Raw genomic sequence first — 22,548 nt, forward strand, 5'->3', positions numbered from 1 at the left:
CACATTTAGAATAATTACATGTAAACTTTTATTCAATGATGCATGATTGTGTGTCTCTGTACATTCTAAAAAAAAATTGAGCACCTTTTTTTTTTGCATAGGTTTATGCTCTCTATTCTGAAAAAGGAAATACACTCAAGTTATGTGACTGCAGTAGCAAAAAAAATACAATGTACATGTGGTAAAAAATTACAAAGACACATAAGCAAAAACTCTGCAATAAATGTACCGGGTATTTCAATGTTTAATGTTTTTTTTAATGTCTTGTAGTTGTAGAGTATATATGTTGCAAACTTGCAATAATGTTCTCATAAAGTAATTGCAACATTTAGTCAGCTTGACCTTTCAATTAATGTCCTTCAGAATACATGTAGTATTGGTACATACTGTTCATCATTACAAAATTACATATACCTGGCATAGCATGCAAGATTGAAAGCTCTAAAATTCTTAACATGGCAGACTGGTTTTGAATTGTCTGATATTATTTACTTGATGATTTGTAAAATTAATGTCCATCTGTGAATAGATTATTTTGAAGACGAATAGTAATTTGAAGGAGTATTTGTTATGCCTTCTCTTTGAAGGGAGACATGTGGATTTGCCAGTTTTATTGTTATTCTTTCTCCAAATATTGTCAGGCTGTAACTGATATAAAGACTTCAGAATGGATCATGGGAAGACAAGATAAATGAGGGATGCACTCCACCATAGGTTTTGATGACCTATTATTTAAATCTCCTTTTTCTTCATCCAAATAATGTCCAGGCCATTACTTGAAAACCTGACTTTAAACTTGGAACATAAAACAATGAAATTCAGATGAGATGCACTTCATCAAATTTTTTACTTTGACCCTTTTCTTAAATGAGAAAAAAAATCACTAGATCATAACTTGAGAATCCTTTAAGGTATGTCACTCGTGAAATTTGTTATATCAAGGATTTTTTGAGAAGTATATTTTGGATAAGTACTCATATAGTATGACTCAAAATCGCAGAGAAAATGGGGGGTCAGTGTGCATCTAACTGAGCTATGGTACAATTAAGTTGACCTTTTTGCACTTAAATTGTAACTCTTTGGTTAATCACTTTAACCGTTATCATATTTTATAAGATGTAACCATGGCAATAAACATAATCTTATTTTACGTAAAATAGTTTGAATAATATTTATCATTGAACAAATCATGCAAATTAATGTGCGTAAATTATTGTGTGACCTTTTTGCACTGAAAAAGTCTCATATTTGGGGTATTAAAAATCTAAACAGGCAATAGAATATTTTCTTGTATCAAACTTTTTACGACTTAAGTGCTGATCGGTCAAAAGTATCGAGTAGTTTAAAATAATGAAAGAAAAAGTTGGGGTCAGTGATGTAAATTTTGAAATATTGGCCAAAATATGCGATTTTCAGGCAAAAAAACTGTGTAAATTTTATCTCGACTTCCTTAATATATCTTCATTTCTTGGCAATGTTTGTTGAGCGAAGGTGTAAATTTTGTTATAAAAATATAAATTGAGACCTATATTTAATTTTCCTAGCATATCATAAAGGAAAATATTCTCTGAGTAAAAGTATGTGAGGCTAAAGTTCCAAGATATTAAATTTAATAAATGTGTAGATTTGAAGAATTTTCTGCTAAATATCCTTCCGCCACTAGAAATAGTCCCTTATAAATCTTGCTTCTTTGTGAATTTTTAAGCAGTTTTTTAATTGAATGTTGAACATTTTACATTGTTTAATTTAAATATGTTATAAAGATTGAATTGTAATAAATAGTTTTTAAGTAAGAGGTTCTGACTGAAATTTTCTAAAAGGCTGATGAGTGACATACCTTAAGACTTGAATGTTGGAAAGAGCAATGAATTTAGGTGAGCTTTTCTGATTAAAAAAAATTGTCTCACTCTGTTGTCTTTCAGTGTTTTCAATCTTGTAAACTTCACTTTTTTAATCTTAGAACTGCTGGGCCATTTTCAACCAAACTTGGCACAAAGTATTTGTGGGTAAATGGGATTCAAGTTTCTTCAAACAAGTGGTGATAATACCCTCTATGTAAATAGCATTTATATTTTTTCACTGTTGCCAGGTTTTTTAGCTTACCTGAGCTGAAAGCTCAAGTGTGTTTTTAGCTCACCTGAGCTGAAAGCTCAAGTGAGCTTTTCTGATCACCCGTTGTCTGTCCGTCCATAAACTTTTCACATTTTCAACTTCTTCTCAAGAACCACTGGGCCAATTTTAACCAAACTTGGTACAAAACATCCTTGGGTGAAGGGGAGTTTAAATTCTTAAAATGAAAGAGCAAGCCCCCTTCAAAGGGGAGATAATCAAGAAAAGACAAAAATTGGGAGGGGTCATTAAAAAATCTTCTTCTCAAGAACCAGTGGGCCAGAAAAGCTGAAATTTATATGGAAGCATCCTGGTGTAGTGTAGATTCTAAATTGTTCAAATCATGACCCCTGGGGGTAGGGCGGGGCCACAATAGGGAATCAAGTTTTACATTGAAACATATAGGAAAAATCTTCTTCTCAAGAACCACTGGGCCAGAAAAGCTGAAACTTATGTGGAAGCATCCTGGTGTAGTGTAGATTCTAAATTGTTCAAATCATGACCCCTGGGGGTAGGGTGGGGCCACAATAGGGAATCAAGTTTTACATTGAAACATATAGGAAAAATCTTCTTCTCAAGAACCACTGGGCCAGAAAAGCTGAAACTTATGTGGAAGTATCCTGGTGTAGTGTAGATTCTAAATTGTTCAAATTATGACCCCTGGGGGTAGGGCGGGGCCACAATAGGGAATCAAGTTTTACATTGAATCATATAGGAAAAATCTTCTTCTCAAGAACCACTGGGCCAGAAAAGCTGAAACTTATGTGGAAGCATCCTGGTGTAGTGTAGATTCTAAATTGTTCAAATCATGACCCCCGGGGGTAGGACGGGGCCACAATAGGGAATCCAAATTTTACATTGAAATATGTAGTAAAAATCTTTTAAAATCTTCTTCTCAAGAACCACTGGGCCAGAAAAGCTGAAATTTATGTGGAAGCATCGTGGGGTAGTGTAGATTCTAAATTGTTCATATCATGACCACGGGGGGGGGGGGGGGGGGGGGGGGTGTAGGGCGGGGCCACAAAAGGTATAACAACGTAGGAAATCAGGTGAAGAACAGCAGGGCCAAAGTTACTCAGGTGAGCATTGTGGCCCGTGGGCCACTTGTTCTGATTACCCTTTGGCTGGCATACGTCAGTCTGTAAACTTTTCACATTTATGACCTCTTCTCAAGAACTACTGGGCCAATTTTAACCAAAGTTGACCAAAGTATCCTTGGGTAAAGGGGGTCCTAAGTAAATCAAATGAAGGGCTAAGCCTCCTTCCCAGAGTAGATTATCAAGAAAAGGCAAAAATAGGATATGGTCATTAAAAAATCTTAAGAACCACTGGGTCCAAAAAGGTGAAACTTCTGTGGAAGTGCCCTGAGGAAGTGTAGATTCTAAAAGATTGCTGAAAAGGTACATCATTTGTCCGGATAACTCCTCTACAGTTTTCAAGATAAAACTTTTTAATTTTGCAGATTAATTCTACATATATCAAAGAACTTCACATTGGGCTTTTCAAACCTTTCACTCCTATATACCTTCACAGACATCCAATGTATGAAAAGCTAGTATTTGAATGTTTACAAATATTCATATCAATTTTAGTGATTAAACCTGCAACCTATAAAAAGTCGGTGGAGGCAAGCAGGTTTTATTCAGATTGACAACATATGGAATGCATGTCAAATTCCATAGACACCCACTGAAAAGGTACTCAGGAATACATTCAAGCTCCCTTTGGAAAAGGGGGGAAAATGGCCATATATCTGAGAGATTCCAAATATTTTAATAATGCACATTTTTAAGTACCCCTTAAATATGGTTACCAACTTAAACCACTCTGAATTTCAATGAACAACAGACACACATATTTATAATGTACAAATATCTTTAATAATATAGCATTAAACAGATAATGTGTTTTAATTCTTAACTTTATAGATGAAATTCAGAAATCTTTTAAACATGATATGACACACAATAGCTTTGAAAACCATCAATAAATAATACATAACTGGATTTCAATATACTTGATCATTAAAATATACATAAGAAATAGGTTTGAATTAAAATGACTAGTTAAAAGAATTATGATAGTGAATATACAGAAAAATTAAGAATCTTCTGTAAAAAAAAAAATGCAAATGTTTTATGTCCTGCAATCAGACAGGGTGTGAAATTCGAAACAAATGGTATTTTGTAATAATGATAAGCCACAAAAAAGCACACATTTAATGCAAAAAAATTATGTTGATGCATTTTTCTACTACAAACTGTTTACAACATCTTGTAACCTTAAGTTTGATCTGCAAGGAATCGATGAAAGATGGCAGCAGACACCACTTTGAAATGAAGAATTATCGCATGAAGAATACATGTGTAACATAAAGCACAATTCTCATATAGTAACTGGTCCAAAGCTGAAATGAATCACCAACAATACAAAAGTAATATTACTGGTACTTAAATCAACAATATATACATCTAAATCAATTCTTAAAAAAAAACCAAACAGCTGCCATTTTGTGTGTAACTGATAGTTTCTAGTATGGGTACTGAAAAGATTAATACTATAGATACACATACTTATAAAATTAGGAAAAGAATCTACAGTCTAAACTTATGAAGGTTACATTTAACTCCACAAGAATATTGTAACAAGTTATAAATACAAAATCTAAATAAGATACAAAAATATATATACATAGTATATGATCAAACTGTCATGCTTCTATATAAACATCAAAATTCAATTTCATTCATCACTGTAGCATACATTCAAATATTTTAAGCTTTTTTTTTTTTCAAAAGCTATGGTATGGCTGTATATTATCTTTCCTTTGCATATTCTTCTGTCTTTTTTTTTTTTTACCAAGTTTATTATCAGTTATTGCTTGAACTTAATGTGACTTATGATAATAATTGATCCCTTTGCATAAAGCCTTAGCCATCCAAATTAGAGGCTTTGTAAACAATACAAAAGTTTAATACTTTAAAATGGGATAGACATGACTTCCAATCATCTATAAACATGTACCTTTATCGTTATGTCAAGTAATGTATGAAAATCAAGTCTTGGATATTTGAATTCCATAGTAAATACATGTATTCTTTTTATTAAGGTATGGTAAATGAAAGTGGCATCAAAATTCAAATTGTATTTATATCATTTAATTCCATGATAATGGGAGTGTCCATTCTTAAATTCTTAAGATTCATATTGCATACACAATGAATATAAATGTCAAAGAAAAGATCCAATTCCTTATGAAAATTTCTTTCATCCTTACCATAAAATTACATATGTTCACCTCAAAGCCCTATCACAGTACACGGGCTTTCTGTAAGAATGTTTTTGGCACATATGGTCACACAGACTGTGGAAGACAACCTTTATGATGCAGGGGCACACAACTCTTGTCTGCTCCACTCCTCTCAAGAGTAGGTAACTCTGTTTATGATATTTTCCTCCTCTCATTTCTTGGGTTTTTTAGCAGATGTGGGTTGAGAGAGAGTTGTCTGTTGAGTGTCTGATACTTGTGTTGCAAACTGATACTGAATTGGGACCTACAAAAGATATACATAAATTCCTAAAACTATTTAATGTTATCTAATATTTAGTTATATAAAAACCATTCTGAAAAATTCACAAGTACACTTCCAAAGTTTAAAAAAAGAGTTCTTTTAAAAGAGTTACAATTTGCAATCAATGTATTGAAGATATAGGTAAGATTATTAGATACTTAGTTCAAAGCAAATAGAAATAGAAATTTTTTAATGGAAGTAGGTGTACTTTATTTTATCAAACTCTTGCAATCACTTTACCTGTGAATTGCCTCCTGCAGCCAGACTGACTGGTATAGGAATTGTGATGATCTGTTGACCATTCTCTGACTGGGATAAAGGCAGGGCTGTGGGGGTCTGCTGGAAGTTAAACATGGAGCGACTGGCATCCTGCAGTGTTGTTGGGGCATACACAATACCCTGAGGAGTGTGGTACATGACAACACCAGGGGTCATGGCTGCTGTGTTCTGTGTACCTACAGAAAGATTTATACCCATTTATACCTTCATTTCTGTTATTGGTTTTTAGCCAGGCTCATTGCTTGTAGAGCAATAGTCAGCTACTGTCAGTCTGTTCAAGTCAAATGTTGACTAACAAACGCCAAATTAAATTTACATGTAAAAATATAGTACTTCCTCTCAATCACTGCCGAGACAATACAAGCAAAAACAAAATGAAGATTTTTCAAAACAAATAAACATTAAAAGTAATGTTTTCAAACTTTTCATGTTTGTAAAACATAATGTTTATAAAACTTTACTCAGATATGCAAAGTCTTCATCATCATGTTGTAGCTTAATAGCTCCCTGGACAGAAGAAACAAGCAAAGAGAAACAGGGACAGGGAACCAGCTAAGCTATCTTTGGGGTGTCATACCCTGATTAACTTAGCCCATGGTCCCAACTATATATTTGATGTTTAATTATCCCCTCCAGGGCTCGAGCTGTGATTCGCCATTTGCGCCAATTGCGAATTTTTTCCAAAAGTGGCAAAAAGAAATTCCAAAGTGGCGAAAATGAACTTTTTTTTTTAGATATACCATACAATTTGAAAGTGTGTGTACTCCTGGCTATCTCCTTTGTTTATTCAATGTATACAGATTAGCCCCTTTGTTTATTTAATGCAAGCAGACGTGTGAATTCAGGGTGTGAAAACTCCATGAAACTAACAAAGCAATGTACATGTAGGAAATCACGTCTCGCTTGAACGCACACAGCTGATTTAGTAGGTAACTTTAGCCTGGAGCAGTAAGGGGATACAAAATTACTTGAAATAATATAAGATGGATTAAACAAGGAAAGACGAAGTGTTTTTGGGAGATGAAGTTAGTTAATAAAAGATTTTAATCAATAAAATCTGGATCTATATAGATTGTTTTTTTTAAACCGAAAGTAGGAAAACATGACGAAAATTGCAGAGCATAGCTGCTAATTTTACCTGATTAAAGTCAAAATAGTGTGTTCATTATACCATAAACTGACAAAGAGTGAAAGAGATACTGACTTGGAAACAAAACAATACTTTCGTCAATTACGCTGAATTATTTTCAGTTATATGAATTTACATGCATATACACCCAGTGTCCAAGTTGTTAAATTAAGCCAAGTTTTAAACGTGATTTTAATTACTTCTTTTCACAATAAATTGTTGATATGATTAAAATTTTCGCCTATTATATTATTTTTTCATTTTTTAAAAAAAAATGTCATATATCTTTACTAAGTCTGTAACCCCCCTCCCCAGGCTAAAAAGTTATGAACAAGAGGACATCTACTATCAAGAGTTGGCTAATATCAGTATCAAATTAATTGTATAAATGTAGAAATAATTCCTATATCAGTTTTGTAAGTGGATACAACTTTATATTTTACAATTTTAAAACAATGTCTGTGATATAAACAAATTGAAATAGTGCTATTAGTGGAGTGTTTAACACTGTACACATGTCGAGACGAGATGTAAAAATGTGATTCCTTTCATCGCGAAAAGTGGCGAAAAATATTTTCGCTCCAGTGGGAGCACTGATCCCCTCGCAATGGAGTTGGAGGGGACATAGTAACGCATTTGTTTGTGGGTGTGTTAGTTAGTCCTGTGCAAAACTGATTAAGAAGTGATGTAATTTGCACCAGGAGTTGCCTTGATATATGTATATATTTAATTTTTTCATCTATTGTCTGATCTTCTCATATTCCAATCACATAAATAAAACTGAACGAGGGAATAATAAAATATAACATATAGTATTTTGCTTTTCCAAGTGTAAATTATAATTGAGTTGTGTGCAATTGGGTTCAAAATTTTTGTTAACATCATATTTAGCTACTTAGCTTGAATTACTTACGTACAGTGAAGTCTTCAATTACAGGTTTACGTATCCACAATTTCTGTTGGTCATTTTTAAGCATGTAAACATTTACTTCTTAACAAATCACTATATATTTAGCTACATACATGTAGCTTGCCTACGTACAGTTAAGTCGCCAATTAAGGGTTGTCTCAGTTCCGATTGATTCGTATGTATTTTATGCAATATTGTTCAAATTTGAAGCATAGAAAAATTAATAAACACACTGGTCAAGATTTGATTTTTCTGTCTGTAATCAGTAACAGAATTTCGATAATCTACATTAATTGTTTTGTTCAGTGCAGCAAGGCAAAAGTTGCAGTTAAACAAAAATAGCTGCAAAGTATGGCACTTGCAATTAGCAATAACTCAGAAATCATTCATAATGATCACTGCTCAAAAAATTAAATTTACACTGATTACTCAAAATATTCAAAACCTAGTGTCAACTTTTTATTTACTTTTTATTCACTTAGAATTATAAATAAGAATCATAAAAGTATTCGTTTAGGAAAATATGAAAAGTAAAATTGTGTTTCCCTTGCCAAAAAAAATGTTGGTGAGGATATAGTAATGCTCATGTATCTGTGTGTGTGATGGGGGGGGGGGGGGGGGGGTGTGAACAACAGCTAAGCAAGTAATAATTCATATCAGGATTGAGATGCTCTTTCGCTTTGCGGTGCCCTTGTTTTTTTTTAAGTTTAATTTTCACAATTTTTTTTAAAAATGTTAACCAGCTGCAGATGTCACTGAAGCCTTTAATTTTAATTACTTAGTTCAATGAGTACAGCTTACAGATGAATGAGTACTTTGATTAATCTGAGTGTAGTTTGAAAACAGTTTATTGTGGTTAAATAAAATTACACCAGATTACTCTTAAACAATAACTATCTCCAAAAGAGGGACTATTGCTGGTACTATTGATGTATACCTGCTTGAGCTGTCTGTAGTCCTGCTGTGCTAACATTAGTCAGTGTGGCAATATTCTCCGAGCTGGACCCCGAGGTGACCATTGATTGTTGAGAAGAGGAATCACTGCTGGTACCTGTCAATCAAATTAAAACTTCATCCTCCAAACAAAGAAATTACAATCAAAATAATTAACAATGAGGTCAAAACTAAGACCAACACCTTAAGGTTAAAAATGTGGAAGATTCTCAAGAATGGATACCATGAAGTATTCAATACACCCAAACTCAATAAATTGGTGCAATTCAAGATATTTTTTCTTCAAAAATCGACTTTTGATTATCCATCTGCTAATAACATTTTCGGATAGATCAACATATCAAGTTTGTATTCCCAAAGATTTTTCAAGTTAAGTTCATTGGTTAAGAAATTACGTCAATTTAAAATAAAGGTGTATTGTTGATCATTATTTGCTGAGAAACAAGTGTTACGTAACATATTATAGTTTTCCTTTAAGATTTTAGGATGAAATAATATAGATTGTAATAGATCCTCAATGTCAAAAGCAAATCAGTCTATTTACTTTCGTGATAAGACAAAAAAAGGTCAACTGTCATAATGTATTTTATGAATTGATGCAATCAAATTGTCGTATTATATTTTTTTCTTCAAATGAATTTGACATTTCTTTAAAATTTTATATTTCAAATATGCCTCAAGAAAAATCAAAACTGCCCAGCGCAAATGGGGGTTCTAAATGAATACAGGATCCATTTATAGAAACGTTAAATAAAATGTTGTTCATGAATTGTGATCTTGTTTTTATTTACACTTTCAATTGCAACAACGTTGGTATGTAACGAATGTTTCATGAGAAGTAATATTTACTGTTTTTAAGTTTAATTCCAACAAAATGGACCAATTCATGAGATGTAATTTCTGCTCTACTTGTGCCATGGTATTGAAAATGTCAAAAGAAATCATAATTTGAACTGCATCATATATATCATCGTGTCATATTTTCCTTGAACTGTATATGTACAAACGGATAAGAGATATATGTAAAATTGTCTGTATAGACGTTTTAACAGAACCTAAAATAATGTAAATAACAATTTTTCTGATGACTTTTAGCTTGAAATCATTTAACCATCAATGGAAACTTCCTTCGTATTTCTGCTTGGGTCAATGCCATAGTTCAACTAAAATAAAATGCTGAAACATACGTTACTTAACATAAAATGCGAGTTAAACAGTATCAAAATTATAAGAGAGAAACAAAAAACCCTGATGTAGATTCAGAATAGAAACTCAAGCCTTTGTTTAATCAATATCATATGATTCAATCTAAAAATGTCTTTCAAAATAATTTCAATTAATGTTTTTCTTCAGAATTAATGTGTGTGTTCAATAATGCGTCTCTAGAATCAGTTTATATTAAAATTTATGCAACTTAAGCTTAAAATGATACAAATCAATCAATAAAGTTTACATTCGAACAGTTAGTCGTGAAAGAAATTCTGTAAATATTGTTGCAATTTTGATATATGATTTGTTAAAAATTTTGTAACATTCGTTACCTTCGGTAACGAATGTTTCAACACCTTTCAAGACTAATAGAGGACATTCAGGTGTAGATTGATACTGGTTGCGTAGTTGTTGTCGGTTGTTATATAAATATTAACAGTTACATACTAATTCATTCCATTTAATTCATTGTTATTGCATTCTAGAAAACAAACTCACCAACACTGTCTAGACTTTAGAAAAAAATCATAAAAAGGCAGTACCGTACTCTGGATGTCAAAATTTGAATACTGGCGCAAAATATTTGACCACGTATATGTGCAGAAGATGTTTGAACTCATAAATCATTCTTTTTTAAGAGGTTTGGTAACGAATGTTTCGGTAACGGTTGTTTCATTTAATCATTTTCTCTTAAATAGTTAGCTAACAATAAGACATTGTTAAATCATGGTTGGAGCATGGAATACAGTTGTTGGATAGAAGAAAAAGTATCACATGTTTAACTATGATATCATTCTATTTCATCTATTAAACTAATACAACGAATGTTTCATGCCTATCCATACGCATGTAAAATAGGAAGATAGAATGTAATTTCAAAGTATTGGTAACATATACAAGGCTTTGTACCATTTATTTTTAATTTTCAAGAAGTTTCCTTCAAAATAAAACGTATTCCAATCTTACAGGCATACAATACCAAATACTCATACTATATTTAATGTCACAGTCCGTTTTTATTTTGTTTCTGGCGACATGGGGATATCAAATCAAAGTTTGGTAATATATTTGTGATTATGCTCAATAATTTATTAAAAGCATTTTACAAATAAATGTTTTGAAGACATATGCTATCTAATTTAAGATTCAACTGTTATTTGTACAAAACATAGCCATTTAAGTGTAATTATTCGATGTTGGCGACAGTAACGTACGTTTCAAAAAATCACTATATGCCAAATAAAATATCTCAATATGATTATTTCACTTCATTTTTGTATTTTTGCCTTAAAGGTGCTTGGACACAGATTTGAAGTTAATATTTTCTCAAATTTTCTATATAATTTCATGACTTATATGTGGCTATAGCATTTCATACTAAAATAAAATAAAAATCTTATTTCATCTCGAAGTTATTGAAACTTCAAATTTCTGGACGCGTTTGATTGACACATCCTTGCACTTTCACAAATTTTAATTTTATTCTTAATACTTAAGAAAAGTGGCAATTTTGTTGTGTATTAATGAAAAATATTAAAACTATAATCCAGAAAATTCAGAGTAGAAATGTTCGAAAGCAAAACCCACTCACAGTATTGTCAGTCCGTGCTCAGTGGTGTGTGCAGACTTTAACAATTGAACACACCCAGTGAATCGTAAACATTAACAATAACAGTGCTCGTGCCCTGTTTACAAAAACAGTTTACGTTTCACGGGTGTATTCAATTTGTTAAACTCTGTACACAACACTGAGCATGGGCTGACGATATTAGTGAGAGGGTTTGCTTTCGCACATTTCTACTCTGAATTTTCTTAATTATAGATGTAATGTTTTTCATCAATACACAACAAAATCGCTTCTTTTCTTAAATATTAAGGATAAAGATAAAATTTGTGAAAGTGCAATGATGTGTTAATCAAACGCGTCTAGGAATTCGTAGTTCCAATAATTTCTAGATAAAATAAGTTTTTAATTATATTTTCGTGTGAAATGCTATTGCAATATATAAGTCGTGATATTATACAGAAAAATTGAGAAAATATTAACTTCAAATCTGTGTCTAAGCACCTTTAAAGGTAACATATTCATGCATTCATTCAAAAAGTATTTTCTTTGACATTTCATTATTTTTTTTAGCTTAACCCCCAGCGACATCATTTGCACCATTTTATTGAGCTTGAGTGAATAGTGTCTAGATCTTAAGTTATAGATTTATAGACATAAACAAATCAAACCAATACATCGTGAGAATGCAAAGGTAAATTTATTTAATCTACCTGTGCATTCTTCTATAAATCTACCTGTGCATTCTAACAATGTGTTCATGATCTGTGAATGTCTTTAAATTAAGATAATATAATTCAGTCCTAGAAGTAATTTCATTCATTAGCCTATGTAAAATATGCATACAACAGGCTCATGGGCCACAAAGCTCACCTGAATAACTATGGCCCTTCTGTTCTTCATCAGATTTTTTCCCTATATATTCCTAATTAAATTAAGATAATATATTGTGGTCCCCCCTATCTCCAGGTGTCATGATTTGAACAAACTGGAATCTGATGATGCTACCATATCAATCCGACTTATCATGACTTTGCTGTTCCTTAGATTTTTTTTCATATATATTCCTATTTAAAATTTGACTGCCCATCATGACCCCACTCTACCCCAAGGGGTCATGATTTGAACAAACTTGAATCTACATTACCTGAGGACGCTTACATGACATTGCTGTTCGAAATAAAAGAATTTCAAAGATTTCTCTGATGTATTCCAACATAAAACTTTGATCCCCAATAGTGGCCCCACCCTACCCCAGGGGTCATGATTTGAACAAAACTGAATCTACACTATCTGAGGATCCGATGCTTCCATATAAATATGACTAATCATGATTGTTCTTCTTGAGAAAAAGAATTTTCAAGATTTTTCCTATGTATTTCTAAGAAAAACTTTGATCGCCCATGGTGGCCCTACCCTACCAACAAGGGTCATGATTTGAACAAACTTGAATCTACACTACCCCTGAAAGCTTTCACATAAGTTTCATTTTTCTGGCCCAGTGGTTCTTGAGAAGATTTTAAAATTACCCCACCAATTTTCACTATTTCTAAATCATCTCCCCTTGGAATAGGTTTTGGCCCTTCATTTGAACAAACTTGAATTCCCTTTACCCAAGGATACTCTTTGCCAGATTTGGTTGAAATTGGCCCCTTGGTTCTGGAGAAAAAGATGAAAATGTGAAAAGTTTACGACAACAATGCCAATGACGACTACAGACCAGAACAAAATTTGATCAGAAAAGCTCACTTTTATTAGCCTTTGGCTCAGGTGAGCTAAAAAGTGTTCTGATAATAAATCTTCTTGAGAAAATAAATTTACATGACATTTACTGTATATACCTTATTTCATTACATGTATTATAAAATCCTGATGTTTGTTTTTTAAAAGGAATTTTTTGATTAATTAGAAGTCAGAAACTTTTTCATGGTCAGGCCAAGGACAAATTCAAATTCAACTAGAAAATACAATCAACATTAGCTGAACAATACTTACAGATGAAATTGTAACAATGAGATCATGTACCTGAGAAAGCTACAATCTGATTGGAGTTGGGGAGTCTATAGAGTGTCTGAGCCTGGGAGGTCTGGGGCACTGGCTGACCATTCTGCTGAATGGGTATCAGTGGTGCTCCTCAAATGAAAAATAAAACATCTTAATTATTATTCTGAATCCACTAGTGCAATATTGGCTCTTATTTTTATTAATTAATTTACTAAAGAAATCTTTTATTTATGTTTGCTGAATTATGTGGATGATGAAGCAGTTATCTACCTTGTGGGACTAGCACTGCCCCTGGAGGTAGACCTGGGATGGTTAGATTAACGTTTCCAGCCAGATTTTTGGAGGCAGCAGATGTAGGAGGGGACTGTGAAGTGGTCTGACTGCTAGGGGTGGTCTGCTGCAGTGGGGAGGAGGTACCACTCGTGTTGTCTGGGGAATTTCGATTGATCATTCCTGGCTCTGGGATTGATACTGGCATAAACATAGGCTTTATTCCACTCTCCACCTGTAAAACACCCAATTACATATGATAAAGAATTTAATGTTTGCAATGCTAGTTTGAATTTATATACATGAAGAAAAGCATTTCTATTAGGGCTGTAATTATCCAGTAATAAAAAATAATCCGCTATTGTGGCCTAACCCCTGGGTACCATGAACTGAACAATTTAGAATTTAAATTAATGACAGGAAGCTTTTATGCAAGACTCATCTTTTCTAGCCATGTCTTTTTTGAGAATATTAATAAAAATATCTTCCTATATATTCCTAGGTTAAATTTCAATCCCTACTGTGACCTCACACTACCCTGGGGACATGATTAAAACAATTTAGAATTTACTGTAAAATCACATATTTCCATTGGGACAAATTTTCAAGGTTTGGGGAAATAAGAGGCCCATGGGCCACAACACTTAAATAAGTCAATATGCTCCTGCGGTTCTTCTTTAGGTAATTCTTTTCTATTATATATTCCTATGAAAAACTTGTCACCCAACTTATCTTCAGGGGTCATGATTTGACCAAACTTGAATCACTGCCTGAGGATGCTTCCATATCAACACGACTAATCATGGCATTGCTGTACTTGAGAAGATTTTTAAGATTTTTTCCCATATGTTCCTCTGTAAAACTGAGATCCCCTATTGTGGTCCCATTCTACTCCTGAGGGTCATGATTTGGAAAATTGAGTCTTAACTTACTTGAGGATGCCTCCATATCAATACAAATAATCATGGCTTTACTGTTCTTGAGAAGAAAATTATTAAACCATACAGCATGTATATTCCTCTGTTAAAGTTTGATCCCCATTGTGGCTGCACTCTATCCCCAGGTGCCATGACTTAAACAATCTTGAATCTATACTACCTGAGGATGCTTCATATCAATATGACTAATCATGGCTTTGCTGTTGTTCAGAAGAAGATTTTTAAAGACTCCAACTATAAACTATAAACTTTGATCCCCCATTTCTGCCCCACCCTATACCCAAGGGTCATGTTTTGAGCGAACTTCAACCTACACTTCCTGAGGATGCTTTCATACAAATATGATTAATCATGACATTGCTGTTCATGATAAGAGGAATTTTAAAAATTTTTCTTTGATTATTCCTATATTATATATGATTAATCATGGCTTTGCTGTTCTTGAGAAGTGACAACAGTATGTAATGAAGCTTTCACACAAGTTTCATCTTTCCTGGCCCAGTAGCTCTTGAGAAGATTTTTAAAAGATACCTCTAAATTTTCAGGAATTCTTATTTTATCTCCCCTTGAAAGAGGATGTTGCATTTCCTGTGAACAAACTTAAATCCCCTTCCCCAAAGGATGCCTTGTGGCAAGTTTGGTTGAAATTGGCCCAGTGGTTCCTGAGAAGGAGTTGAAAATGTGAAAAGTTTACAGACAAAACACGGATGCTGAACACCCTTTGATCAGAAAAGCTCACTTGAGCCTTTGGCACGGTGAGCTAACTAGATGGTTGATAAATACATATCCCCATTATACAATATCATGGCTGCAAAAAATTTCTTGTCTATGTCTAAAGGGGGTAGGGTGGGGTAAAAGGCTTCCAAAAAATATAAAAACCAGATGTTCATGGTGTTGTGTATTTTACTGCTTGGGATAAGGAAGATAGGGCAATTAAACTACCCGGTACTTTGACTCAATAATAAAAAACCCACCCTCAAGAAATAAAAAATGCCAAATATTGAAAGCTTTTTGACATCAATACTAAAGAGAGGTACCGGTAAGTTCAAGGTATATAATGCCATAAAAATGGAATCCAAATAATGGGGCATATTGCATCCCCCTCCCCATCAGGAAAATAGCATAATAATATACAAATTCCTTATTCAACTCATTTCTATTTCAGAAGTCACAGTGCTGGAGCAAATTTGGCATGTTGCCTCTCTAAGACATATTTGCAGCATGTGCTTGCAGTGATAAAAATCACTCCCTCATACATAGCATCTATATATTACAACTGAAATTCCAGGGAAAATCATTGCCATGGAGATAGACATGTTCCTTAACTTGTGAAGTGTCTGTTCTTGGTGTGTCGCAACAGCTCCACACCATATGCATTCTGTGTGTAGCTTGATAATTAGATTGTCACTTATGACTACTAGTGTCAATGTAATGCTTCAGAAATCACTTTTAACTTCAATGATTTTAATTTTACAATTCAAAGAGCATCAAAAGAAAGATATTATGATTATTTAGTACTATGATATTTTCAATTATCAATTATCAATTATTTGCTTCTTCTTTTCTTTCAAATTTCAGAAAATTTATTTTCTGTGTTTTATATCTATGTAAATCTTTTTTGGAAAAAGATTCCTCTTTTCTATGATTTTTTGTTTAAAGTGAACTTCACTTTAAAGTTCAATATTTTTGAAAAAAAAAAATGAAATTATTTTAAATTTCCTTTTAAATTAAAGATTAATATAATTATGTTTAATTTCTTTCTTTTTTTTTTTTTTTTTTAAAAAATGCAGATTTAGTAAAAGAGTAAGTTCTGTTGAAAAAAAGTAATACTGTTAAATATCACATCAGATAATTGATCAATATTGGTTAAAAAGAGTGGCTAGTAAATATTTTGTATTCATTTACATCTCCTAAAATCTGCTGGCAATACATTAATTAAGCATATTTCATAAAAATTCCTTATTCAACACATTTCTATTCCAGAAATCACAACACTGTGGAGCAAATTTGGCATGCTGCCTCTCTAAGACATATTTGTAGCATGTGCTTGCAGTGCTAGTAAGAATTCACTCTTATACACACAACATTCATACATTACAAGAATAAATATTGCCATGGTGATAAATTCATTCCTTTTAACTTGTGGGAGAAGTGTTTGCCTGATCCTGGAGGGGCAATATCTCTCCACCACAATATATCCATCACACATAACAACTGAACCACATTGACACTAACTGCACACTTGCCCCTGAAAACCTGCTCTTCTTAATCAGATTATTATATACATGGAAACATTATTTGTTGCCTAAACCCTTATGGTTTAAATGATTGATTTGTTGATGAAATATAATATGAAAACTTCAAATCACTGACATAAATGATGTGTTTCATCTTGAATAACAAGTTTTCTTGCTCTAAATAATATCCTCCAAATTAAAAAAAAAAAAAAAAAAACCCACTCATTTTCAATTTTCTACCTTAAAATTAGGAACAATGAATTAAAAAGGCTTCAGAGCTTCAAATAACTTGAATAATGCTTTAAATAACTTGTAGATTTTATCCTACATAAATCGTAATCATATTTTAACTAATATTGTATTTTGTTTTTATTTAGAAGCAAAAAAAATATTTAAAGAAAGCCAAAGAAACTTTGTTCTTTATTGCAGCTCCTTCATTACTTTACAAAGGTGCCACTTTAATCACCCATAAGCTTTGAGGAAATCAGATTCTGCAATCTACAGATGGGAGCATGACATAATTCTCCATAACTGCTCCTGATCCGCCCATTCCCAAGTAAGATTACATGACTATTCCTCTTAGACTTTCTCAGCAGTAGCTACAGAAGCCTATTTGATATAAAACAAACAATTTTGACATATGTGAGGAAAGGAGCTGTTTTATCTCTGCCTACATGGAAGGTTTCCAATTAGCTTCTTGATACAGGGCTTCTCCGGTTACACAGGATATGGGGATCCCTGCTGCCGAATTTGGCTTTGTACCTCATACTGAAAGTTCTGGGAATGGATTTTGAGGCAAAGGCAAATTACAGAAGGGTTTTATGGATCACTTTGGACATCCAGGGAACTTTATTCCACTTACATTTAATAAATGCATATACAAGAGCACATGATAATTTTTTTTCATTACTATGTAAATAAGCTAATTTTAAGCTACAGCTAATATTTATTTCCCAACATGTTTGAAACATTTATAAATTTGTGAAAAGTGAAAATAATTCTGGCTTTCCAAAAATTCTAAACATTTAAAAGAAAAAAAAAATGAAAGAATGCACTATATGCTGCTTGTGCATCTAATTTTCTTAATTTACATATATTATAAAATCATCCTTTATATGACTTATGTTTCATTTTTGACTCCATATTTGACATGTCCATTTCCCAACTCCCTTAACAGAAAATTTCCAGATAGACATTTCCTGTCAATAAGAATAAACACAAACACTCCCACCCCTAATATCTCCCTGATCCCCTCCTGTGCTAATCAGGACAACTCTATCATTGTTAACAATAAACAAGAAACAAACAAAGAAGTAATTTGCCTTGGTCTTATCACACTATTAGTGGCAAGAAATGGCACAGAAGCTCCCGCTGAGAGAAACACACAGCTGATATTTATGGTATTCTCCAGCTCTTGATTTGCAACAGATGGTAAACACAGCATTTGGAGAGTTAAGTGTACAAGTGACTTCAGAATTTTTTTTTTTTTTTTTGGATGAATGCAGTGCATTATTCTAGTGCAGTTTCTATTCACTCTTCTTGACAATTCATTGTCTTCTTGAAGGAAACTTGGGAAAGTTTTTAAGTTTTTCCCCAAACAATTAATAAATAAAAATGTTATAATTTTTTTTAAAAGGTTAGATTCAATGTTTTAGTGAGGCAATAGGTAAAGAACTTGACCAGTTCCATACTTTCTGTATTTTTCTAGAGAAATTTTAAAATCTTACTAACTTTTGTGTGCTCTTCTTCGCCAACTGCATAAGACAATTCTGTTTCCTCAAAGCCTGTTGGATTCATTCTTTGGTCCATTGTCATCTGGGGCTGAGAGCCAGGTGGGGGATCCGGAGAATTGAGGCATGTTTGAATGAGTGCTTTTCCACTGTCACTTGTTATCATAGGTTGCAATTTTCTTGTAGCAAATGTATAGACATGCCCAGTTTCACTTGCCACTAGAAGCATTACTTGAGTACCAGTAAGAGTTGACAGTTCATAAGCCTATTGAAAACAGTAATCATTTTTTAAAAGTACTATAAACATGATAAATAACAAAATAATTTGAAAACTTTGCAACTATAAATGGTCTAAATAGAAAAAGTTCTAACCTTTTTCATAATTCCTGTTTTGCGTTTGCTGAAAGTTGTATATCGCCTCAATTTATTTTCAATAAATTCCATTTTAATTTTGACTCTTCCCTTCGTCTTTTTCCCCGGCTTGAGCCCTTGGGGATTAGTTGCCACAGATATTTCCCCTTCGGAGTCCGAATCCTCTTCCAAAGTCGAAGGATCGACATTTTCCATTGTAAACGCGGGTACCGCTCCCCCAGGGGCAGTGGGAAAAGCCGGCTGGTTCAAATGTGTACCATTCATTGCTTTCAGTAAAATACGTCCCGTTACAACCTTTACTATCAACTGTTCATGAATGGAAGAATGAACTGACTGTACCTAATTTGCTACTCGCCATAAACGGAATACCGGGCGAATCACTGCGAGTATATCAATGCGCGTAGAAATCTAGGTCATATCATTTATCGTCTTCGGATGTGTCAGACACGTGTAAATCCTCAGAGATGACTTTGAAATACTTACTTTTTTGCTAGATATCTTAATAAATGGATTGCTTAGGTCGGTATATTTAATTTCATTTCGCGAATTAATATTAACCAAATTTTGAGAAAATACGAGTTCCTTGTATGGCAATGTGGGGTTCCCATATATGGCGTCCACGGCCAAATATGGACTGGATAAAATCATATATGGTAACATGCAAATAAGCACCGACTATTTTCGCGCCAAGACATCATATGAATGAAAACATGAAAAACAATAAGCATTTTTATTGAGATAAAGATAATTTTTCAGGCAATATCTTTCTAAAGAACTGCTTGGTACATTAAATAATTACATCTAATCACACTCCCCCTTCTCTTTATGATCTCAAACCAAGGACATGTATTATTTTTAACAACATTTATAAATCTATGTAATTATTTATTTATGCACTCTTTAGTATAATTTTTAAATGATAATTTTCTTTCATTTTTAGTGCTAATTCCTGAAATTAAGTATTTTTTTTTCTTCAAATAGGTATTTTGAATTTTAAAGCATTCAAATTCTATATAAAGTTTCCGTCACATCCAAATTAGATATTTTGAAATCTGCTTGCTTTTTTTTTTCTTAGGATCGAATTTTTAGAAGTTTTCTTTTCTGCTTTCCCTTTACCTCTGGGGAATTCGTAACCCCAAAAACTAGTTTACGATGATATCCATTACCTTTTATTCTAAAGTTGATCTTATTTTGCCAAGGTCATAAAAAACAAACAATATAGAGATATAGAAAGTTAACATAACGTTCATTTATGAAATACAAGGATGTATCCCTCTTGGACAGTGCATGATCTTTGAACTTTAATTTCTTTTAATGATATTTAATGTTAACTTTAAGCCCGATAATCATATCGCATATGTCTCGGTGGATGATTTTTAACAGTCAAATTTCTCACATTCTTCCATATTAAATTCTAACGCTATAATACATCAATGTGTTACCATATTACACCTTGAAGAATAGTTAACGGATTAATTTAATTGATCAGTTCTCTGAATGTTGAGCAGGCGCGGATCCAGGAATTTTCTCCGGGGGGGGGGGGCGAGTCAAAAAAAAAAATCCAACCCAAAAATTTCTCGACATGCAAACAAACAAAAAACAAAAACAAAACAACCCCCCCCCCCCAAAAAAAAAAAAAACAACAACTAAATTCCCTTTCCAAACGTATCAAACCCAGAAAATTTCTTGACAGGCAAAAAAAAAAAAAAAAACAACAACCAAAAAAAAAAAAACAAAAACAAAAACAAAAAGAAAACAAAAAACAAAAACAAAAAAAAAAAACAAAAAAAAAAAAAAAACAAAAAAAAAAAAAACAACAACAACAACAAAAACCCCACCTAAAATCCATTTCCCAAACATGAAAAACACCTATTTCATGGTGTGATGGTGGGGTCCACATTTTCGGGGGGGGGGGTTTAAAGTCATTTTTTATTTGCTTCAGTATAGACTTTGAATAACTCTGCAAATTCCAAGGGGGGGAGTCCCCCGACCCCCCCCCCCCCCCCCTTAGATCCGCGCATGTTGAGGAAATACGGTGAAAGAGAAAAAAAAATCTTCGAAAAGTCAAAACCCTTTTTTTCTTCTCTTTGTATTTTATTATTATCGATATATAAAATATATTCTTATTTTAAGTAACTGAATCAGTCTGCAGAGTGCGCCTATTGTCGCTCCTTGAAACGCGATTTGGATAACTGCAAAAATCCGGAAATTTAGTGGTTGTACAGGTTACATCTTAGATTATACTTTTCTAGGCATTTAATAATATCCGGTATACTAAAGTCAAGCAAAGCCGCATGCCACAGATGACAAATGACTGAGCTAGGGGTATGTACTATGTTTATTTGGAATCTCTCAGGATCATGAGTCCGCTTGTGAACGTCAGGGGTCCTGAGTCCGCTCATAGACATTTAAGTCTACAAGCGGACCCAGGACCCCCAGACGTTTTGAGGATTTTTTAAAGTAAGTTACAAGTTGAAGTTTATCTTCCTCTAGTCCAGGGCAATTTTTTTAAACACTTGCAAACTGTGATTTTTTTTATAGTAAAAAATTTTTCTAGCATTTATTTTGTTGCGGATTAGGCCTGCTAAACTGTTACGTTTCGATGAAAATGCAAGCACTTGGTGTGAGACTTGAAAAAGGGGGGGGGGGGGGTTGTTGAACGTCATCATCATTTATTTGGTATCATGTTAACCTAAGTGACCTTTGTTTTTTGTTTCGATTAAAGTGACCATTTTTTAATTACCTTCAATCTTGAATTGTACTCTGTAGAAGAATACTAGCATTTTAATTTTCAAATATTTAATATTATGATCCCTGATACAAAAATTATTTTATTCAGGCACATAGTGGAGGGAGGGGGGGGGGGCTCCACTTTTTTTTCAAAACACAACTTTTTACTGTTGAATGTTCATTGAAAGGCTGGTTGCCAAATCCCCCCCCCCCCCCAATTTTAAGCTCTACTTGTCAGAGACCAGAAGAGCTTATGCGATTTAAATGTGTCCGTCGTCCGTCCGTCTGTCTAGCTGTCTGTCTGTAGACTACACAAAGATACATAATTCTGTATATCAATTTTTGATTTCGATGAACGGTGTTGCCATGGTTACTATAACAATAGTAATTTCCTTGAAAAACTTTCATAACGCTACTCCTCCTACAGTTTTGATCTGATTTCAATAAAACTTGGCATATAAGTAGACTACACTAAGATACGTAATTCTTTATATCGGTTTTTAATTTCGAAGAACGGTGTTGCCATGGTTACTAACAATAG

The 22,548-nt window shown here is 33.1% G+C and overlaps 1 protein-coding gene across 1 annotated transcript; it reads right to left on the reverse strand.

The window, feature by feature from the left end:
• Positions 1–4,069: 4,069 nt before the first annotated feature.
• On the reverse strand, positions 4,070–19,664 carry LOC133173438 (serum response factor-like). The gene is made up of 7 exons (XM_061308425.1): positions 19,278–19,664; positions 18,907–19,170; positions 14,001–14,235; positions 13,752–13,859; positions 8,937–9,050; positions 5,922–6,136; positions 4,070–5,663 (listed from the first exon to the last, which is right to left on the reverse strand). Exons 1-7 carry the CDS (start codon positions 19,539–19,541, stop codon positions 5,571–5,573), a joined length of 1,293 nt encoding a protein of 430 aa, XP_061164409.1. The 5' UTR covers positions 19,542–19,664; the 3' UTR covers positions 4,070–5,570.
• Positions 19,665–22,548: the final 2,884 nt, after the last annotated feature.

The sequence above is a fragment of the Saccostrea echinata genome, unplaced genomic scaffold, assembly GCF_033153115.1.
Source record: "Saccostrea echinata isolate AGI-Se365-2 ecotype Australia unplaced genomic scaffold, CSIRO_AGI_Sech_v1 ptg000002l, whole genome shotgun sequence".
NCBI classification, from domain to species: domain Eukaryota; kingdom Metazoa; phylum Mollusca; class Bivalvia; order Ostreida; family Ostreidae; genus Saccostrea; species Saccostrea echinata.